Source organism: Aquarana catesbeiana, linkage group LG02 (genome assembly GCF_042186555.1).
Source record: "Aquarana catesbeiana isolate 2022-GZ linkage group LG02, ASM4218655v1, whole genome shotgun sequence".
NCBI classification, from domain to species: domain Eukaryota; kingdom Metazoa; phylum Chordata; class Amphibia; order Anura; family Ranidae; genus Aquarana; species Aquarana catesbeiana.
The window spans coordinates 813,467,394-813,489,871 of NC_133325.1; the positions used below are offsets into that span (position 1 = coordinate 813,467,394).

A 22,478-nucleotide genomic window follows, 5' to 3' on the forward strand; every position below is an offset into this window, starting at 1 on the left:
ATATGGAGTATATGGAGTATATAGAGTATATGGAGTATATGGAGTATATAGAGTATATAGAGTATATGGAGTATATACAGTATATGGAGTATATAGAGTATATGGAGTATATAGAGTATATGGAGTATATAGAGTATATGGAGTATATGGAGTATATAGAGTATATAGAGTATATGGAGTATATGGAGTATATAGAGTATATGGAGTATATGGAGTATATACAGTATATAGAGTATATGGAGTATATAGAGTATATGGAGTATATACAGTATATGGAGTATATAGAGTATATGGAGTATATAGAGTATATGGAGTATATGGAGTATATAGAGTATATAGAGTATATGGAGTATATGGAGTATATAGAGTATATGGAGTATATGGAGTATATAGAGTATATAGAGTATATGGAGTATATAGAGTATATGGAGTATATGGAGTATATAGAGTATACAGAATATATAGAAAATATTGGGGTGTGAGATTCGTACAATGTATCCATATCACAGGACAAAGACACACCAGGGATCTCTCACTGTATACAATGTAACAATCATCTTCCCATTCAATGAGATGTACTAAACACACGCTGTGATTGGTCCGCACACACCCTCATTACCATACTCCGCCCTCTTCCGCAACCTCCATCACCGCCCTATACAACAATAACCAATCAAAGCGAAGAACAGAGCTGACGTCATTCAACCCGCCTCTTTGAGAAAAGCCCGCCCGTGATTGCACGGCCTCCTTTGTGGTGCCGTCCCGCCCCTGGGCGGTTCCCCCCTCCCCTTCCCTCTCCTGGTTGGGTGGTGCCGCCCCCCTCTATGGTCGCCGGGTGATGACGAAGTTCCGTGGCGCGGGTCGGTGAGGAGAGGAGCGGCGCGGTGAGGAGGGAAGATGGCGGAATATTTAGCTTCAATCTTCGGCACAGAGAAGGATAAGTACGTATGATGGGACGGTGGGGGGTGGGAAGTGCGGACTGAGGGGGTCTTCCCCCATCACTGAGGGGTCCGAGCCCGCCATTCTCCTTACACATCACACCGCCGCCATTCATTGGAGGACTAGGCCCAAACCGGCCCTTTCCTGATCTCTGACTCCAGACTCCTCTCTATGATCTCCAGACTGACCTCCTCCTCATCTCTGACTCCAGACTCCTCTCTATGATCTCCAGACTGACCTCCTCCTCATCTCTGACTCCTCTCTATGATCCCCAGACTGACCTCCTCATCTCTGACTCCAGACTCCTCTCTATGATCTCCAGACTGACCACCTCCTCATCTCTGACTCCAGAGACGTCTCTATGATCCCCAAATCGGCCCTTTCCTCATCTGACTCCAGACTCCTCTCTATGATCTCCAGACTGACCTCCTCCTCATCTCTGACACCAGAGACGTCTCTATGATCCCCAAACCGGTCCTTTCCTCATCTCTGACTCCAGACTCCTCTCTATGCTCTCCAGACTGACCTCCTCCTCATCTCTGACTCCAGACTCCTGTCGATGATCCCCAAACCGGCCCTCTCCTGATCTGTGACTCCAGAGACGTCTCTATGATCCCCAAATCGGCACTTTCCTGATCTGTGACTCCAGACACCTCTCTATGATACCTCCAAACCGGCCCTCTCCTCATCTCTGACTCCAGAGACGTATCTATGATCCCCAAACCAGTCCTCTCCTCATCTCTGACTCCAGACACCTCTCTATGATCCCCAAACCGGTCCTTTTACTGATCTGTGACTCCAGAGACTTCTCTATGATCCCCAAACCGGCCCTTTCCTCATCTGTGACTCCAGAGACGTCTCTATGATCTCCAGACTGACCTCCTCCTTATCTCTGACTCCAGAGATGTCTCTATGATCCCCAAACTGGCCCTTTCCTCATCTCTGACTCCAGACTCCTCTCTATGATCTCCAGACTGACCTCCTCCTCATCTCTGACTCCAGACTCCTCTCTATGATCCCCAAACTGGCCCTTTCCTCATCTGTGACTCCAGAGACGTCTCTATGATCTCCAGACTGACCTCCTCCTCATCTCTGACTCCAGACACCTCTCTATGATCCCCAAACTGGCCCTTTCCTCATCTCTGACTCCAGACTCCTCTCTATGATCTCCAAACGGGCCCTCTCCTCATCTCTGACTCCTCTCTATGATCCCCAAACCGGCCCTTTCCTCATCTGTGACTCCAGAGATGTCTCTATGATCTCCAGACTGACCTCCTCCTCATCTCTGACTCCTCTCTATGATCCCCAAACCGGCCCTCTCCTCATCTCTGACTCCTCTCTATGATCTCCAGACTGACCTCCTCATCTCTGACTCCAGACTCCTCTCTATGATCTCCAGACTGACCTCCTCCTCATCTCTACTACCAATACCCACCCCTTCCTCATCTCTACTACCAATACCCACCTATTCCTCATCTCTACTACCAATACCCACCTCTTCCTCATCTCTACTACCAACACCCACCTATTCCTCATCTCTACTACCAATACCCACCTCTTCCTCATCTCTACTACCAATACCCACCCCTTCCTCATCTCTACTACCAATTCCCACCTCTTCCTCATCTCTACTACCAATACCCACCCCTTCCTCATCTCTACTACCAATTCCCACCCCTTCCTCATCTCTACTACCAATACCCACCTCTTCCTCATCTCTACTACCAACACCCACCCCTTCCTCATCTCTACTACCAATTCCCACCTCTTCCTCATCTCTACTACCAATACCCACCTCTTGCTCATCTCTACTACCAATACCCACCTCTTGCTCATCTCTACTACCAGTACCCACCTCTTGCTCATCTCTACTACCAATACCCACCTCTTGCTCATCTCTACTACCAATACCCACCTCTTGCTCATCTCTACTACCAATACCCACCCCTTGCTCATCTCTACTACCAATACCCACCTCTTGCTCATCTCTACTACCAATACCCACCTCTTGCTCATCTCTACTACCAATACCCACCTCTTGCTCATCTCTACTACCAATACCCACCTCTTGCTCATCTCTACTACCAATACCCACCTCTTGCTCATCTCTACTACCAATACCCACCTCTTGCTCATCTCTACTACCAATACCCACCTCTTGCTCATCTCTACTACCAATACCCACCTCTTGCTCATCTCTACTACCAATACCCACCTCTTGCTCATCTCTACTACCAATACCCACCTCTTGCTCATCTCTACTACCAATACCCACCTCTTGCTCATCTCTACTACCAATACCCACCTCTTGCTCATCTCTACTACCAATACCCACCTCTTGCTCATCTCTACTACCAATACCCACCTCTTGCTCATCTCTACTACCAATACCCACCTCTTGCTCATCTCTACTACCAATACCCACCTCTTGCTCATCTCTACTACCAATACCCACCTCTTGCTCATCTCTACTACCAATACCCACCTCTTGCTCATCTCTACTACCAATACCCACCTCTTGCTCATCTCTACTACCAATACCCACCTCTTGCTCATCTCTACTACCAATACCCACCTCTTGCTCATCTCTACTACCAATACCCACCTCTTGCTCATCTCTACTACCAATACCCACCTCTTGCTCATCTCTACTACCAATACCCACCTCTTGCTCATCTCTACTACCAATACCCACCTCTTGCTCATCTCTACTACCAATACCCACCTCTTGCTCATCTCTACTACCAATACCCACCTCTTGCTCATCTCTACTACCAATACCCACCCCTTGCTCATCTCTACTACCAATACCCACCCCTTGCTCATCTCTACTACCATTACCCACCCCTTGCTCATCTCTACTACCAATACCCACCCCTTGCTCATCTCTACTACCAATACCCACCCCTTCCTCATCTCTACTACCGGACTGACCTCCTTCCTGATGTTGCCCAAACTGACCACTGAGCTCATCCCAGTAAGCATCTGTATGGAAAGTGCAGCACTTAAGGATATTCCGTAGGTGGCCCACTAGAAGGGCGGGACGGAGGGCCTTCCGTATGTGGCCCACTAGAAGGGCGGGACGGAGGGCCTTCCGTATGTGGCCCACTAGAAGGGCGGGACGGAGGGCCTTCCGTAGGTGGCCCACTAGAAGGGCGGGACGGAGGGCCTTCCGTATGTGGCCCACTAGAAGGGCGGGACGGAGGGCCTTCCGTAGGTGGCCCACTAGAAGGGCGGGACGGAGGGCCTTCCGTAGGTGGCCCACTAGAAGGGCGGGACGGAGGGCCTTCCGTAGGTGGCCCACTAGAAGGGCGGGACGGAGGGCCTTCCGTAGGTGGCCTCCTAGAGGTACGAGATTTCTCTTCACATTTGTTGCGGAAAGCCTTCTATGCTGATTGACATATGGAAGCTGCTTTTTTGGCCTGTCTGGGAAGGAATGCTACTTTCCTGGCTGCCTCTGGCTTTAATTCTTTGTGGCAAGGACTTGGAACAAGTATACATCCTGTGAAGTTGGAGCTGTTTTAGGGCAGCGATATGGCCAGGAGACCAGCATTTTCAGAAGATCTGCCGTCATATTAGTACAGCTTTCTGTCTCCATATCTGTGAGTTTAATTGTGGAGATTGCTGGTTCCTGAGCAGTACATGCCTCCTGTGGATTTCTCTGGAGGGTTCCCTCAGAATTGTGTGCAGCAATGCCCGGGGTGAGACCTTTTTCACCAACATCTCGTTGTGTAATTCAGGAGACAGTCTGTGGTGTGTAGAGGAGGTCAGACAGGTGTTCTTCATTCAGGGAAGATGGTCTGTGGTGTGTGGAGGGGGTCAGACAAGCCCCCCTTCATTCAGGGAAGATGGTCTTGTAGTATGTAGAGGAGATCACGGGTCAGGCAGGTCCCCTTCATTCAGGGAAGATGGTCTTGTAGTATGTAGAGGAGATCATGGGTCAGGCAGGTCCCCTTCATTCAGGGAAGATGGCCTTGTAGTATGTAGAGGAGGTCACAGGTCAGGCAGGTCCCCTTCATTCAGGGAAGATGGTCTTGTAGTATGTAGAGGAGATCACAGGTCAGGCAGGTCCCCTTCATTCAGGGAAGATGGCCTTGTAGTATGTAGAGGAGGTCACAGGTCAGGCAGGTCCCCTTCATTCAGGGAAGATGGTCTTGTAGTATGTAGAGGAGATCACGGGTCAGGCAGGTCCCCTTCATTCAGGGAAGATGGTCTTGTAGTATGTAGAGGAGATCACGGGTCAGGCAGGTCCCCCTTCATTCAGGGAAGATGGCCTTGTAGTATGTAGAGGAGATCACGGGTTAGGCAGGTCCCCTTCATTCAGGGAAGATGGTCTTGTGGTATGTAGAGGAGATCACGGGTCAGGCAAGTCCCCTTCATTCAGGGAAGATGGTCTTGTAGTATGTAGAGGAGATCACGGGTCAGGCAGGTCCTCCTTCATTCAGGGAAGATGGTCTTGTAGTATGTGGAGGAGATCACGGGTCAGGCAGGTCCCCCTTCATTCAGGGAAGATGGTCTTGTAGCATGTAGACGAGATCATGGTTCAGGCAGGTTCTCTTCATATGCAGGGACAGTCTATGGTCGATAGAGGTCTTCATACATGGGGAGTGGTCAATGGTGTATAGAGAAGGTCTTCTTCATTCTGGAGGGGGCATGTCTATGGATTAGAGCCTTTTCATTTGGGGAGGGGGTGTTTATGGTATATAGAGGTCTAGAGAAGGTCCTCTTCATTCCAGCGGTGTGGCCTATAGGGGAGTTCTTTTTCACTCTGGGTATATAGAGGAGATCCTTTAGATTTGCGGTGGGGGTGTAGTCTATGGTATATAGAGGAGGTCCTCTTCATTCGAAGGGGCGTGGTCTATGATACAGTGAAGGGGGGGGGGGTATTTGATCGGCTGCTGATTTTGTACATTTGCCCACTGACAAAGAAACGATCAGTCTATAATTTTATTGGTCGGGTTATTATAACAGTGAGAGAATAACAACAAAAATTTCCAGAAAAACTCATTTCTAAAACGTTATAAATGGATTTGCATTTTAATGAATGAAATAAGTATGTGAACCCTTCACAAATCATGACTTAGTAGTTGGTGGAGAAACCCTTGTTGGCGATCAGAGGTCAGACGTTTCTTGGAGTTGGCCTCCAGGTTTGCTCACATCTCAGGAGGGATTTTGTCCTCTGCAGATCTCTCCAAGTCATTAAGGTTTCCATGATGACGTTTGGTAACTCGAACCTTCAGCTCCCTCCACATATTTTCTATGGGATTAAGGTCTGGAGACTGGCCAGGTCACTCCATGACCTTACTGTGCTTCTTCTTGAGCCACTCCTTTGTTGCCTTGGCCATGTGTTTTGGTTATTGTCATGCTGGAATACCCATCCACGATGCCCTGGCTGAGGGAAGGAGGTTCTCACCCAATATTTGATGGTACATGGCCCCCTCCATCGTCCCTTTGATGCAGTGAAGTTGTCCTGTCCCCTTAGTAGAAAAACACCCCTAAAACATAATGTTTCCACCTCCATGTATGACGGTGGGGGATGGTATTCTTGGGGTCATAGGACCTCATGTATGACGGTGGGGGATGGTGTTCTTGGGGTCATAGGACCTCCATGTATGATGGTGTTCTTGGGGATCATAGGACCTCCATGTATGACGGTGGGGGATGGTGTTCTTGGGGTCATAGGACCTCCATGTATGTAGGTGGGGGATGGTGTTCTTGGGGTCATAGGACCTCCATGTATGACGGTGGGGGATGGTGTTCTTGAGGTCATAGGACCTCCATGTATGACGGTGGGGGATGGTGTTCTTGAGGTCATAGGACCTCCATGTATGACGGTGGGGGATGGTGTTCTTGGGGTCATAGGACCTCCATGTATGTAGGTGGGGGATGGTGTTCTTGGGGTCATAGGACCTCCATGTATGACGGTGGGGGATGGTGTTCTTGAGGTCATAGGACCTCCATGTATGACGGTGGGGGATGGTGTTCTTGAGGTCATAGGACCTCCATGTATGACGGTGGGGGATGGTGTTCTTGAGGTCATAGGACCTCCATGTATGACGGTGGGGGATGGTGTTCTTGAGGTCATAGGACCTCACATGTATGACGGTGGGGGATGGTGTTCTTGGGGTCATAGGACTTCCCATGTAGGGCGGTGGGGATGGTGTTCTTGGGGTCATAGGACCTCCATGTATGACGGTGGGGGATGGTGTTCTTGGGGTCATAGGACCTCCATGTATGACGGTGGGGGATGGTGTTCTTGGAGTCATAGGACCTCCATGTATGACGGTGGGGGATGGTGTTCTTGGGGTCATAGGACCTCCATGTATGACGGTGGGGGATGGTGTTCTTGGGGTCATAGGACCTCCATGTATGACGGTGGGGGATGGTGTTCTTGGGGTCATAGGACCTCCATGTATGACGGTGGGGGATGGTGTTCTTGGGGTCATAGGACCTCCATGTATGACGGTGGGGGATGGTGTTCTTGGGATCATAGGACCTCCATGTATGACGGTGGGGATGGTGTTCTTGGGGTCATAGGACCTCCATGTATGACGGTGGGGGATGGTGTTCTTGGGGTCATAGGCAGCATTCCTCCTCCTCCAAATACGTTGAGTTGATGCCAAAGATCTCGATTTTGGTCTCCTCTGACCACAACACTTTCCCCCAGTTCTCCTCTGAATCATTCAGATCTTCATTAGTAATCTTCAGACGGACCTGTACATGTGATTTCCTGAGCAGGAGGACCTTGCGGGGGCTGCAGGATTTCAGTCCTTCACGGTGTAGTGTGTTACCGATTGTTTTCTTGGTGACTATGGTCCCAGCTGAGATCATTGACAAGATTCTCCCGTGTAGTTCTGGGCTGATTCCTCACTGTTCTCATGATCATTGAACCTCCACGAGGTGAGATCTTGTATGGAGCCCCAGACTGAGGGAGATCGATCGTTATTTTGTGTTCCTTCCATTTGTGAATAATCCCACCAACTGTTGTCACCCTCTCACCAAGCTGCTTGGCGATGGTCTTGTAGCCCATTCCAGCCTTGTGTAGGTCTACAATCTTCTCCCCGACATCCTTGGACAGATCTTTGGACTTGGCCATGGTGGAGAGATTGGAATCTGATTACTTCTGTGGACAGGTGTCTTTTGTACAGGTAACAAGCTGAGATTAGGAGTGCTCCCCTTAAGAGAGAGAGAGAAGAGTGCTCCTAATCTCAACTCATTACCTGTATAGAAGACACCTGGGAGCCAGAAATCTTGCTGATTGATCGGGAATCAAATACTTATTTTACTCATTAAAATGCAAATCAATTTATAACTTTTTTGAAATGCGTTTTTCTTGTTGTTTTTGTTCTCACTGTTATAATAAACCAACCAATAAAATAAGAGACTGATCATTTCTTCGTCAGTGGGCAAATGTACAAAAACAGCAGCCGATCAAATGCTTTTTTCCCCTCACTGTATATAGAGGGGAGCCTCTTCATTCGAGAGGGTGGGTGTGGTCTATGGTATATAATGGGGAGCCTCTTCATTCGAGAGGGTGGGTGTGGTCTATGGTATATAGAGGGGATCCTCTTCAGGGTGGGTGTGGTCTATGGTATATAGAGGGGATCCTCTTCAGGGTGGGTGTGGTCTATGGTATATAGAGGGGATCCTCTTCAATCAAGGGGGGAGTGGTCTATGGTATATAGAGGTCCCCTTCTGGTATACAGAGGCTGTCCCCTCTTCATTGGGTGTGTGTGGTCTGTTGTGTATACAGAGGCGGTCCTCCATCCAGGAGGCGTGTCCTGTGGTACATGGAGGTGGTACTCTTCATAAAGGGGGTGTGGTCTATGGTGCATGGAGGTGGTCCTTGGTTTGCAGTGTTCTCATAGCACTTTGTTCTCTTTCAGGGTGAACTGTTCCTTTTATTTCAAAATCGGGGCTTGTCGTCATGGAGACCGCTGCTCAAGACTTCATAACAAACCCACCTTCAGCCAGGTATGTCTTCCCAGCATTCCATCTGCCCCACCCACCTTCACTTCATCCACATACCGCTGATCCCTTCCAGACATTGAGTTCAGCTACATGGAGGGGCACTTCTCTCCTCTGCAAGGGAATGGGGGCTCTATGCCCCTTTCCACTGGGGGGGGAGGGGTTTCTCTCTCTCTCTCTCTCTCTCTCTCTCTCTCTCTCTCTCTCTCTCTCTCTCTCTCTCTCTCTCTCTCTCTCTCTCTCTCTCTCCTGGGGGTTGGTTTGCTTTTAGGGACCCTTCTCTCTTTTACTTGGGGGACCCTTCTTTCTCCTATGAGGAGGTATTGGGGACCCCTCTCTTCTACTGTAATGCAGGAGTAAATGGGAACCCTTCTCTCTCCTACCGGGGGAGTGGGTTGATTGGCTTCTATGCCACTGGCCGACTGCAAAATATATAATATTGTGGGTTATGGATGAACCTATCTACCATAATCCCTGTAAAGTTTTCTTCAGCCGGCGGCCGACTTATTCATGAACCCCTGGAACGCTCCCAGTGTTTCTCAGGCCCACCATTTCCACCGGTTCACTCGAGAAACGAGCCCACGGTGAGGCCAGCTGGTCACAAAGGTGGACAGAGACCAGATCATCTCTGATCGCCTCTATGGCCCTGGTGGACCAGAATGAAGTCATGACATCACTTCCTGTCCTGGCTGGTAGTAAACTAGTTGTGTTTTTTGGTTTATTTGCTTTTAACCACTTGCCAACCGGCCCATAGTAAAAAATACGTAATTACTTTGACATTACATACCGGCGTTATGGCACCAGCTAGCTGCTATAACCCCAGCATTTTATATATATATATATATATATATATATGTGTGTGTGTGTGTGTGTATATATGTGATTTTTTTTTTATTTATTTTTTACTCACTTCCCGCCCGCTCTATAACCAAAAGATGGCGAACAGCACGTGGCTTAATTTGGCGGGAGGGCGTACATGGACATTGTGTGATCGGACTGATCACAGATCGGGGTAAAGGGCCAATCACAGCGGCCCTTTACCACGTGATGAGCTGTGCCCAATGACCGCTGACCACGGAACTAAACAGAAGCCGATTATCTGCATTCCTTTCCTCACACTGACGGCCTGAGGAGAGTCGGTAACTGGCTTGTGTTAAAGGGACATCGGTACTGATAATCGGTGTTGTCCAGGGAGTGCCCCACCATCAGTGAAGGAGAAAAATTACCTGCTGCCAAAATTTTATGTCTTTTTTTTTTTTTCTTTCGTTTAGCAAAGAATAAAAAAAAAAAAAAAAAAAAAACCCAGTGGTGATTAACCCCTTCAATACCGGGCACTATCACCCCCCTTCCTGCCCAGGCCAATTGTCAGCTTTCAGCGCTGTCACACTTTGAATGAGAATTGCGCGGTCATGTGACACTGTACACATAGGACATATTTAGTATTTATTTCACACAAATGGAGATTTCTTTTGGTGGCATTTAATCACCTCTGGGGGGGTTTATTTTTGCTAAAAAAGAAAAAAAAAAATGAAAATAAAAAAAAAATTCAGTTTTTCTTATCTAATTTGGTAAATTAAGTTCCTTTTCTCCTTCACGGCTGGGCCAGAGACTGGCGTTGCGGGGCTGGGCCAGAGACTGGCGTTGCGGGGCTGGGCCAGAGACTGGCGTTGCGGGGCTGGGCCAGAGACTGGCGTTGCGGGGCTGGGCCAGAGACTGGCGTTGCGGGGCTGGGCCAGAGACTGGCGTTGCGGGGCTGGGCCAGAGACTGGCGTTGCGGGGCTGGGCCAGAGACTGGCGTTGCGGGGCTGGGCCAGAGACTGGCGTTGCGGGGCTGGGCCAGAGACTGGCGTTGCGGGGCTGGGCCAGAGACTGGGGTTGCGGGGCTGGGCCAGAGACTGGGGTTGCGGGGCTGGGCCAGAGACTGGGGTTGCGGGGCTGGGCCAGAGACTGGCGTTGCGGGGCTGGGCCAGAGACTGGCGTTGCGGGGCTGATCAGTATCCTGATTACCTGTACAAATCTCCCCTGTGAGGAAATGCCGCTGATGGGCTCTCCTCTCATGCTGTCAGTGTGAGGAGAGGAGTGCCGATAACCGGCATTTCCTTGTTTATGTGTGATCAGCTGTGATTGGACACAGCTGATCATAGTTATATAGTTAGGTTGAAAAAAGACACAAGTTCATCCAGTTCAACCATAAAAAAAAAAAAAATATATCGTACAATCCAAGATACCCAATTCTATACCCTCAGTTGATCCAGAGGAAGGAAAAAAAACCCAGAAAAGCATCATCCAATTTGCTACAGCAGGAGAAAAAATTCCTTCCTGATCCCCCAAGAGGCAATCAGATTTTCCCTGGATCAACTTTTTTTTTTTTCAAATCTTTATAAGATGGGCAAAGACACACGAAATACAACATCTCGAAGTCATATATGGAAAAGATACGATCGTGTAAAATGAACTGAGCGACATAACGTGACATGAACGAGATGGCGGGCCGTGAGGATTAAGTCCTCCATTTTTTTAATTTCCTCTACCCTTCTAAGCCATAGACTAATAGGTGGAGATTGTGTGGACTTCCAATATAAGGGAATGCAGGCCTTTAGCCGCGTCTAGTAGGTGAGTTATTAGTGATTTTTTTGTAGGCTTTATGAGGGTTGTTAGAAGCATGGAGCAGGAAAAGGGCCGGGTCTTCTAGAATGGGGTATTCAGTGAACTTCTGCACCATATGCTGGATGGTCTTCCAGAACCTCTCCATAATGGGACAGGTCCAGAAGATGTGGAAGATCGTTCTTCTTTCTCTCTGACATCTCCAGCAACGGTCCAAGGCAGAGGGGAAGATCTTTTGTAGCTTTGTAGGGTTATTGTACCATCTGGTAACTATTTTATAGTTGGTCTCTTTCGTCTTCCAGCAAATTGAGGATTTATATGTGAAGTGAAGGATATCTTGTTTTTGATGCGTCGTGAAGGTGCACTGCAAATCCCTTCCCCACACATCTAGGCAACGTAGGTGATGACCATCTGGTGGCGTGGTCAACAATTGATAGATGGCCGATAAGGTGTGGGGCATAGCACCTTCCTCCCAGCAATAGGTCTCTAGGGTGGTTAGAGTTTGGTCTTAGCTACTGGGTAGGGGTATTGATTTAAGGAAATGACAGAGTTGAAGAGCCCTCCAATAATCGAAGTGAAAAGGACCGTCTGGATTTGTAAGATCTGTCATGGATGGCCACTTTCCATTAACAAGAAAATGGGCGGCTTGGAAATATCTCGCCATTCTCCGGGAGCAGAAGATGGGGGTCCGTGTGACCCGGAACAAACTCTGGGGTTCCCAGTATCGGGTGAAGTGGGGAGTTTAGTGACACAAGGAAAGAGCATGTAAAGAGAGTCGAGCATATTTGTGTGGTTTTACCTATCAGGAGGTGGTTCTTCATGTCTCTTGGCAGTGAGTTATGGCACCAAGGGGCCCTGTTGAGGGGTATGTCACATTGGGTCTGGTGACTGTTCCAGTCAATAAGTCTGGTTAGATGAGTCGCTTGGTGATATTTGCGGAGATCTGGTACTGCCAGTCCCCCATACTGCTTGGGCAACGTAAGCTGTCTTCTGTTGAGTCTAGGCCTTTTATGAGCCCATATGAAGTGGAAGAATAGGGCTCTGGTCTGGTCAAAGTAACTGGAGGGGATCGGGAGGGCTTGGAGAAGATAGAGGAATTTAGGAAGAATGCACATCTTAAAGATATCTCCCAAACCACGAATGTAGCCCTGTTTGGCAAGCAGAGCTCAAACATCTGCCAGCAGAGGGGGGAAATTCAGGAGGAAAAGCTGAGAAATTTTGGGGGGGATATGTGTGCCAAGGTATTTCAGGGCCGAGTTTATCCATTTAAATTTTCCCTGGATCACCTTTACCTATAAATGTCAGTACCCAGTTATATTCTGTACATTGAGGAAAGTATCCAGGATATATAGCAATCTACTGAGCCGACCAGATCCACCTCTGGAGAGAGTCTATTCCACATTTTCACAGCTCTTACTGTGAAGAAACCTTTCTGTATTTGGAAGGGGAGCAAGGGGATAACATGTAACACCTGGAGGGCCACTTCACACCACATCCAGACCGCTGCGTTTTATTTTATTTTTTTTTTTGCATCACAAACGCATGGAAAGTGTATTATATGGTTTTCAGTGGCGTAGTTCACACCAGTGCTTGCAGTAAAACATGCTGCATTTTTCTTGCACTGGACTGGAACGCCGTAAAACGCACCGGAACACACATTATTATTATCATTGTTATTATTATACACGATTTATATAGTGCCAACAGTTTACACAGTGCTTTACAATGTATAGGGGGGACAGCACAATTACAATACAATACAGAAGGGACAGGAGGGCCCGGCTCGTAGAGCTTACATTCTAAAGGGTGGGGGCGGTGGTACAAAAGGTAATAGATGTGGGGGGTGATGTGATGGGGGTGGCTCAGGGACAGTTGATAGGTGGGTGTGGGATAGGCTTCCCTGAATAAATGAGTTTTCAGGAATCTCCTAAAGGTGGACAAGTTAGGGGCTGATCAGATATACCGGGGAAGGGAGTTCCAGAGGATGAGAGAGGCTCTGGAGAAGTCCTGGAGGTGGACAGGTTAGGGGCTGATCGGATATACGGGGGTAGGGAGTTCCAGAGGATGGGAGAGGCTCTGGAGAAGTCCTGAAGGTGGACAGGTTAGGGGCTGATCAGATATACCGGGGAAGGGAGTTCCAGAGGATAGGAGAGGCTCTGGAGAAGTCCTGGAGGTGGACAGGTTAGGGGCTGATCGAATATACTGGGGTAGGGAGTTCCAGAGGATGGGAGAGGCTCTGGAGAAGTCCTGAAGGTGGACAGGTTAGGGGCTGATCAGATATACCGGGAAGGGAGTTCCAGAGGATGGGAGAGGCTCTGGAGGAAGTCCTGAAGGTGGACAGGTTAGGGGCTGATCGGATATACCGGGACAGGGAGTTCCAGAGGATGGGAGAGGCTCTGGAGAAGTCCTGTAGAAAAGCATGAGAGGAGGTAACAAGGGAGCTAGAGAGCAGGAGGTCCTGGGAGGAGCGGAGAGGATGATTTGGGCGATATCTGCAGATGAGGTTGGTGATGTAGATGGGGGCGATGTTGTGAATGGCCTTGTATGTTGTGGTTAGTATTTTGAATTTTATACGGTGGGGGAGGGGAAGCCAGTGAAGGGATTGGCAGAGAGGAGCAGCAGTCACGGATCGATTAGTGAGGTGTATAAGTCTAGCAGCAGCATTCATAATAGACTAAAGGGGGAGGAGCCTGTGTAAGGGTCGGCCATTAAGGAGAGAGTTGCCGTAGTCGAGGCGGGAAATAATCAAGGAGTGAAGAAGTTGCTTTGTGGTATCATTGGTCAGAAAGGGTGGAATTCTGGAGATGTTGCGGAGGTTAAGGTGGCAGGATTTAGCCAGTGATTGGATATGGGGGCTGAAGGAGAGGTCCTAGTCAAGGATTACACCCAGGACCCTGGCATGTGTGGAGGGACCAATGGTTGTGTTGATCTTAATGGTGAAGTCACAGGAGGGGGACCGTGAAGGAGGAAATATAACAAGCTCAGTTTTAGAAAGATTGAGTTTGAGGAAGTGGTGTGACATCCATATCGATATGTCACTCAGTAAGTTTGAGATCCGTGAGGAGATAAGGGGTGAGTTAAGGAGTGGAGAGATAGATCTGGGTGTCGTCGGCATAGAGGTGGTATTGGAAGCCATGGGAGGTTATCAACTGGCCCAGGGAAGAGGTATAGAGAGAGAACAGGAGGGGCTCAAGGACAGAGCCTTGGGGTACCCTAACAGAGGGAGGAAGGGGAGCGGAGGAGATGGAGTTGTAAGTGACACTGGAAGTGCGCAGAGATAGGTAGGAGGAGAACCAGGATAAAGCAGAATCACGGAGGCCAAGGGAGTGGAGTTTGCTGAGGAGGAGCACTGTGTCGAAGGCAGCAGAGAGGTCTAAGAGTATGAATATGGAGTAATGGCCATTGGTTTACGCAGTTAGTAGGTCATTGGTGAGTTTTAGTAGGGCAGTTTCAGTGGAATGTTGTGGGCGGAAGCCGGACTGTAGGGGGTCGAGAACGTTGTTGTCCGTAAGGTAGCGACTCATTTGGTCATGGACAAGGCGTTCGATGAGCTTGGAGGTAAACGGGAGAAGGGAGATGGGTCTTAAGTTATTCAAACAGGTGGGGTCTAGTGAAGGTTTTTTGAGTATGGGGAAATCCAGTGCATGTTTGAGCGAAAGCAGAAGGAAAGGTGTCGGAGGAGAGGGAGAGGTTGAAGATGTGGGTTAGGGAGTTGAGGATAGAGTGGGAAGGTGGTCGCAGTAATTGTGAGGAGACAGGTAGTGAGGTGGGCCATGGAGAGGAGTTTATCAACTTCATCTGTGGTAACAGGGGAGGAGGAGGAGAGTATTGAGTGTTCTGTTGAACCTGATGTGTTGGGTAGGGGAGGACGTTGAATGCTGGATATCTCCTTGCGAATTGTGTCGATTTTGCTATTGAAGTGGTTGGCAATCTGTTGAGCGGTAAGCAAGTTGGTGGGTGGGGGCAGTGGGGGGTGAAGTAAGGAATTAAGGGTAGAAAAGAGTTGACAAGGTTTTGATGAGAGTGTTGTAATAGGTTTGTTTAGCAGTGTGAAGACAGGAGTTGTATTTGAGAAGGGCAGATTTGTAGAGGGTAAAATCTTGCAGGGACTTAGATTTATGCCATGCTCGCTGAAGAGCACGTCTCGTCAGTTTGCCAGGGTTGTGCAGATGGGGCCTAGTTGTGCGTGTAGAAAGAGGAGCAAGTACATCTAGGGAGGATGACAACGTGGTGTAGATGGAAGTGGTTAGGTCTGGGCAGGACAGGGGTGCGATTTTCTCATAAAGGCCATCAGTAGCAGAGTGAAGAAAGGAAGGTTTGAGGTTGCGAAGGTCTCTGCGGGTAGTGGTTTGTGGGTTGGCAGCATGGGAGATAGGAGACAAGGAGATTGTCAAATGGATAAGTTTGTGATCAGAGAGAGGAAAGGGGGTGTTAGAGAGGTTGCAGGGAGTGCAGCGATGGGAGAATACGAGGTCGGGAGTATTACTGTTGAGTGAGTGGTGGTTTGTGTCCATTGTGTTAAAGAGGTTAGGTTGAGTAGTTTAGAAGTGGTTGCAGTATTAACAATGATTGGAATGTTAAAGTCACTTAGGATGATGGCAGGCACTTCAGAGGAGAGAAAGTAGGGTAGCCATGCAGAGAAGTCATCCAGAAAGTGTGACACTGGTCCAGGAGGCCGATAAATGACTGCGACCCTCAGACAAGCTGGAGAGAGAAGAGGAATGCAGTGCACTTCGAAAGAGCAGGGGGAAATAGAGGGAGATGTGGGAGGAACCTGGAAGGTGTATTGTGGGGAGAGAAGTCTGATGCCACCTCCTTCTCGTCTACTGAGTCTGGTGGAGTCCAGAAGAGGCCACTGTGGGACAGGGCAGCTGGAGAGGTAGTGTCAGATTCCTGGAGCCAGGTTTCAGTTATAGCAAATAGATTAAAGGATTTGGAGAGGAAAAGGTCATTGACAGAAACTAGTTTGTTGAAGACCGAGTGGGAATTGGGATGAGAAGGTTGAAGTTACGACTACTGTTGGAGGAGGTAGATGGCCAAGCTTGGCGTTGGGAATTGGGTGTGGGAGGGCTGGGGTTTGGTGCGATGTCCACATGACCTTTTTTGAGATTAAGAAAAGAGGGAGACTAAATGCACCGAAATGCAGAAAAGCACAACGCATCCGAACTGCATTTCTATGGTGTGAAGAGGCCCTGAGAGATTGTGTTACATTGTGATCATCGCATTATTAGAGGACGGAATGATTCTCATTGATCAGAATGTAGCGCTGAGCATTCTAGATTTTGTGGGTACCTCTTCACCCCTCTAATTATCATCTTTTCTCTTCCAGACGATCGCTCTGCTTAATATTTACCGCAACCCACAGAACTCCTCCCAGTCAGCAGATGGGATGCGTTGTAAGTATCTTCTCCCCCCCCCCCCCCCCCCCCCCCTCCTGAGCATGCCTGATGGATGCAGTATACTTGACTCTCCAGCTCCTACCAACACATACCCCCCCCGTGTACCCGGCATCTGTCCCCTGACACCCCCTCCCCCCTGTGTGTACCCCCAGCGTCTGTCCCCTGACACCCCCTCCCCCTTTGTGTACCCAGCGTCTGTCCCCCCTTTGTGTACCCAGCGTCTGTCCCCCCTGTGTGTACCCAGCGTCTGTCCCCCCTGTGTGTACCCAGCGTCTGTCCCCCCTGTGTGTACCCAGCGTCTGTCCCCCCTGTGTGTACCCAGCGTCTGTCCCCCCTGTGTGTACCCAGCGTCTGTCCCCCCTGTGTGTACCCAGCGTCTGTCCCCCCTGTGTGTACCCAGCGTCTGTCCCCCCTGTGTGTACCCAGCGTCTGTCCCCCCTGTGTGTACCCAGCGTCTGTCCCCCCTGTGTGTACCCAGCGTCTGTCCCCCCTGTGTGTACCCAGCGTCTGTCCCCCCTGTGTGTACCCAGCGTCTGTCCCCCCTGTGTGTACCCAGCGTCTGTCCCCCCTGTGTGTACCCAGCGTCTGTCCCCCCTGTGTGTACCCAGCGTCTGTCCCCCCTGTGTGTACCCAGCGTCTGTCCCCCCTGTGTGTACCCAGCGTCTGTCCCCCCTGTGTGTACCCAGCGTCTGTCCCCCCTGTGTGTACCCAGCGTCTGTCCCCCCTGTGTGTACCCAGCGTCTGTCCCCCCTGTGTGTACCCAGCGTCTGTCCCCCCTGTGTGTACCCAGCGTCTGTCCCCCCTGTGTGTACCCAGCGTCTGTCCCCCCTGTGTGTACCCAGCGTCTGTCCCCCCTGTGTGTACCCAGCGTCTGTCCCCCCTGTGTGTACCCAGCGTCTGTCCCCCCTGTGTGTACCCAGCGTCTGTCCCCCCTGTGTGTACCCAGCGTCTGTCCCCCCTGTGTGTACCCAGCGTCTGTCCCCCCTGTGTGTACCCAGCGTCTGTCCCCCCTGTGTGTACCCAGCGTCTGTCCCCCCTGTGTGTACCCAGCGTCTGTCCCCCCTGTGTGTACCCAGCGTCTGTCCCCCCTGTGTGTACCCAGCGTCTGTCCCCCCTGTGTGTACCCAGCGTCTGTCCCCCCTGTGTGTACCCAGCGTCTGTCCCCCCTGTGTGTACCCAGCGTCTGTCCCCCCTGTGTGTACCCAGCGTCTGTCCCCCCTGTGTGTACCCAGCGTCTGTCCCCCCTGTGTGTACCCAGCGTCTGTCCCCCCTGTGTGTACCCAGCGTCTGTCCCCCCTGTGTGTACCCAGCGTCTGTCCCCCCTGTGTGTACCCAGCGTCTGTCCTGTATGGCGGGGTCTTCCCTGGTTGTATATGACATGGGGGGTGATGCCGGTGTTGTTTATCCAGCAGGTGCAGTGAGCGATGTGGAAATGCAGGAACATTATGACGAGTTTTTTGAGGTAAGAGAACGATTGCCGATGTCCATACATCTGATCACTGAGATTATAATGAGGGGCACAGGAGCGCCACCCTGTTGTCTCCTGACTCCGGAGCTCAGAGACAGTGCTGAGTATACAATGTATTCTGTGTGTCCTGTACTGGCTCTGGAGCTCAGAGACAGTGCTGGACATACAATGTATTCTGTGTGTCCTGTACTGACTCCGGGGCTCAGAGAAAGTGCTGACTATAGTATGTATTCTGTGTGCCCTGTACTGACTCCGGGGCTCAGAGACAGTGCTGAGTATACATTGTATTTTGTGTGCCCTGTACTGACTCCGGGGCTCAGAGACAGTGCTGAGTATACATTGTATTCTGTGTGCCCTGTACTGACTCCGGGGCTCAGAGACAGTGCTGAGTATACAATGTATTCTATGTGTCCTGTACTGACTCCGGGGCTCAGAGACAGTGCTGAGTATACATTGTATTCTGTGTGCCCTGTACTGACTCCGGGGCTCAGAGACAGTGCTGAGTATACAATGTATTCTGTGTGTCCTGTACTGACTCTGGAGCTCAGAGACAGTGCTGAGTATACATTGTATTCTGTGTGCCCTATACTTACTCTGGAGCTCAGAGACAGTGCTGAGAATACAATGTATTCTGTGTGCCCTGTACTGACTCCGGGGCTCAGAGACAGTGCTGAGTATACATTGTATTCTGTGTGCCCTGTACTGACTCCGGGGCTCAGAGACAGTGCTGAGTATACAATGTATTCTATGTGTCCTGTACTGACTCTGGAGCTCAGAGACAGTGCTGAGAATACAATGTATTCTGTGTGCCCTGTACTGACTCCGGGGCTCAGAGACAGTGCTGAGTATACATTGTATTCTGTGTGCCCTGTACTGACTCTGGAGCTCAGAGACAGTGCTGTGCTTTCTTTTTTTATGGGGGTGTGCTCGTGGGAGGGTGACACAGATCGATATCTTCTTACCCTGGCCTTTGTTCCCACAGGAAGTCTTCACTGAGATGGAGGAGAAGTACGGGGAGGTGGAGGAGATGAATGTGTGCGATAATTTAGGAGATCATCTTGTGGGAAATGTCTACGTCAAGGTGAGGATCTGAAGGATACGCCCTAGTGTCAGGAAATACAAGATCGACCTCTTCCATCCATAGCTGGGGGGGCGGGTGGCCGTCCGTACACGGGCGGGTCGGGGGAGCGGGTGGCCGTCTGTACACGGGCGGGTCGGGGGAGCGGGGTGGCCGTCCGTACACGGGCGGGTCGGGGGGAGCGGGTGGCCGTCCGTACACGGGCGGGTCGGGGGAGCGGGTGGCCGTCCGTACACGGGCGGGTCGGGGGGGACAGGTGGCTGCCCGTGTACGTACACGGGGGGGACGGGGGGAGCGGGTGGCCGTCCGTACACGGGCGGGTCGGGGGAGCGGGTGGCCGTCCGTACACGGGCGGGTCGGGGGGGGACAGGTGGCTGCCCGTGTACGTACATGGGCGGGTCGGGGGGGGAGCGGGTGGCCGTCCGTACACGGGCGGGTCGGGGGAGCGGGTGGCCGTCCGTACACGGGCGGGTCGGGGGGGACAGGTGGCTGCCCGTGTACGTGGACGGGGGGGAGCGGGTGGCCGTCCGTACACGGGCGGGTCGGGGGGAGCGGGTGGCCGTCCGTACACAGGCGGGTCGGGGGGGACAGGTGGCTGCCCGTGTACGTACACGGGCGGGTCGGGGGGGAGCGGGTGGCCGTCCGTACACGGGCGGGTCGGGGGAGCGGGTGGCCGTCCGTACACGGGCGGGTCGGGGGGGACAGGTGGCTGCCCGTGTACGTACACGGGGGGGACGGGTGGCCGTCCGTACACGGGCGGGTCGGGGGGGGGGGGGCGGGTGGCCGTCCGTACACGGGCGGGTCGGTGGTGACGGGTGGCCGTCTGTACACGGGCTTGGGAGGGGTGGGGGTAGGAGTAAATATCTATACACGGGGGGGTAGGAGTGAATATCCATACACGAGGGTGGGGTTGAATATCCATACACGGGTATTTGAGGGAGTACCTGGCTCCTGAATGTTTTGACCACCTATGGTCGGGGTAGAAGCCATATTGGCGGTCAGTCCGGTAACGCTGTATTCTCTGTCACAGTTCCGTCGGGAAGAAGACGCAGAGAAGGCAGTGAAGGATTTAAACAATCGCTGGTTCAACGGTCAGCCCATCCACGCAGAACTGTCTCCAGTCACCGACTTCCGGGAGGCGTGCTGCCGCCAATATGAGATGGGGTGAGTACCGGGGGGGAGGGGCTTGCTGTATTCATGTGATCTGTATAGTACCTCCTAGTTGGTGAGGTTGAATGAAGACACCAGTTCGGCCTGTGTGTGATCATCTCTGCCATATCCCTGTATATTACATTCTCTAAGATTCCTATCTAAGAGTTTTTATAAATTAGTGAGGCTTCCTGCTGAAACCACCAATTGTGGAAGGGAGTTCCACTTCCTTATTGTTTTGACAGTGAGGAGCCTCCGGCACCATTTCAGGTTAAACTGTTTCTCAGTGGCCCCGTCTCTCCCTGAGTCACCTGAATAGTGGGGGGGGGGGGGGCTGACTGGTTTGTAGTTTTCCAGGTATATCTCTCCATCCATTCTTATTGGTAACATTCTGTCTTTATGCCAATTCACCGGCACCATTCCGCTCAGTCAGCTTTCCTTATAGTGATTGTAAAGTCACAAGGTTTTCTTTTTTAGAATGTATGAAGGTAAAAATCTTTCTGTTCACAACAGTTGGCTGAGCCACCAGTTTTAGACCCCCTGCCCTAGAGAATAAAATGGTGGGTGTTGCCATTTTTTTTTTTTTTTATATTGCATGGTATTTGCGCAGCAATTGTATTTTTTCCAACATGTCGCACTTTGGATTTGCATCCAGCTACTGTAACTGACAATTGCGCGGTCGTGCGATGCTGTACCCAAATAAAACTGATGTTTTTTTCCCCCACAAATAGATTTCTTTTGGTGGTATTTGATCACCTCTGCGGTTTTTATTTTTTACGCTATAAACAAAAAAAGGAGCGACAATTTTGAAAAACAAACTATTTTTTACTTTTTGCTATAAAACATCCAATAAAAAAAAATCTAATTTCTTCATCATTTTAGGCCAATCTGTATTCTGCTCCATTTAAAAAAAAAAAAAAAAATCCCAATAATCGTATATTGATTGGTTTGTGCAGAAAGTTATCACATCTACAAACTATGGGATAGATTTGTGGACTTTTTTTTTTTTTTTTTACTATTAATGGCGGTGATCAGCGACTTGTGGCGGGGCTGCGATATTACAGCGGACAAATCTGACACTTTTTTTTGGGGACCAGCGACACTATTACTGAGATCAGAGCTAAATAATATGCACTGTCACTGTACTAATGACACTGGCTGGGAAGGGCTTAACATCAGGGTGAAATCAAAGGGTTAGATGTGTCCCTAGGAGGTGCTTTTTAACTGTGTGGGGGGAGGTGCTTGTTACTGTAGGAAGACGGAGATCCGTGTTCTTGCTTAGCAGAAAACACAAGATCTGTGTCTTCTCCTGTCAGAGAACGGTGATCTGCCTTGTGTACATCTGCAGATCGCTGTTCTGTCTGTCTCAGGAACGATCGGTGGGTCCTGGTGGACCCCACTGATTGGCTCCCGCTTTGTCCAATCACATTGTGAGCTGGTTGTCGGCGGCGTGTGCGCCCCAGACCCAGGAAACAGAATGGCGTACAGGTTTTTGCACTGAAGGGCCTCATATATGTTCTCTATCGGTTCAGAAGCGGTTAAACACCCTTTCAGGTTGCCCTTTTAATTGATTGATTTATTTTTAATATTTGTAGAAAAGCTCGCAGTGCGTTTTTTGCCACAATTTGATTTTGTGTTTTTTAATCTGTCCAACAAATTGGGCAAAAAGCGGCAGAATCTATGAAAAGCGAGCTGTGTGTGGGCGTGTACTGAGCTCTAAGACTCCTCCCACGGACGCGGTTTTCAGGTATTTGAGCGCTAGAAATGGCCTTTAAATAGCGCCTAAAAACCGCCTCCCATTTCTGCGAGTGTGACTTCACACCCCGGGGCGGGGCAATTGCAGGACGTTGGGGAAAGTTGGGGTGGGGAAATG

At 50.3% G+C, this 22,478-nt stretch overlaps 1 protein-coding gene across 2 annotated transcripts in view; it reads left to right on the forward strand.

Annotated features, from left to right (window-relative positions):
* Positions 1-784: 784 nt before the first annotated feature.
* The window catches only part of U2AF1 (U2 small nuclear RNA auxiliary factor 1), a 38,136-nt gene continuing 16,442 nt past the window's right edge, over positions 785-22,478 (forward strand). For both annotated transcript variants that reach the window (XM_073617626.1, XM_073617628.1), the window contains exons 1-6: positions 785-941; positions 8,826-8,913; positions 16,841-16,907; positions 18,320-18,372; positions 19,361-19,459; positions 20,487-20,620. In XM_073617626.1, the coding sequence (XP_073473727.1) occupies positions 898-941; positions 8,826-8,913; positions 16,841-16,907; positions 18,320-18,372; positions 19,361-19,459; positions 20,487-20,620 (485 nt within the window). In that variant the 5' untranslated portion in view covers positions 785-897. The remainder of the gene's footprint in view (positions 942-8,825; positions 8,914-16,840; positions 16,908-18,319; positions 18,373-19,360; positions 19,460-20,486; positions 20,621-22,478) is intronic.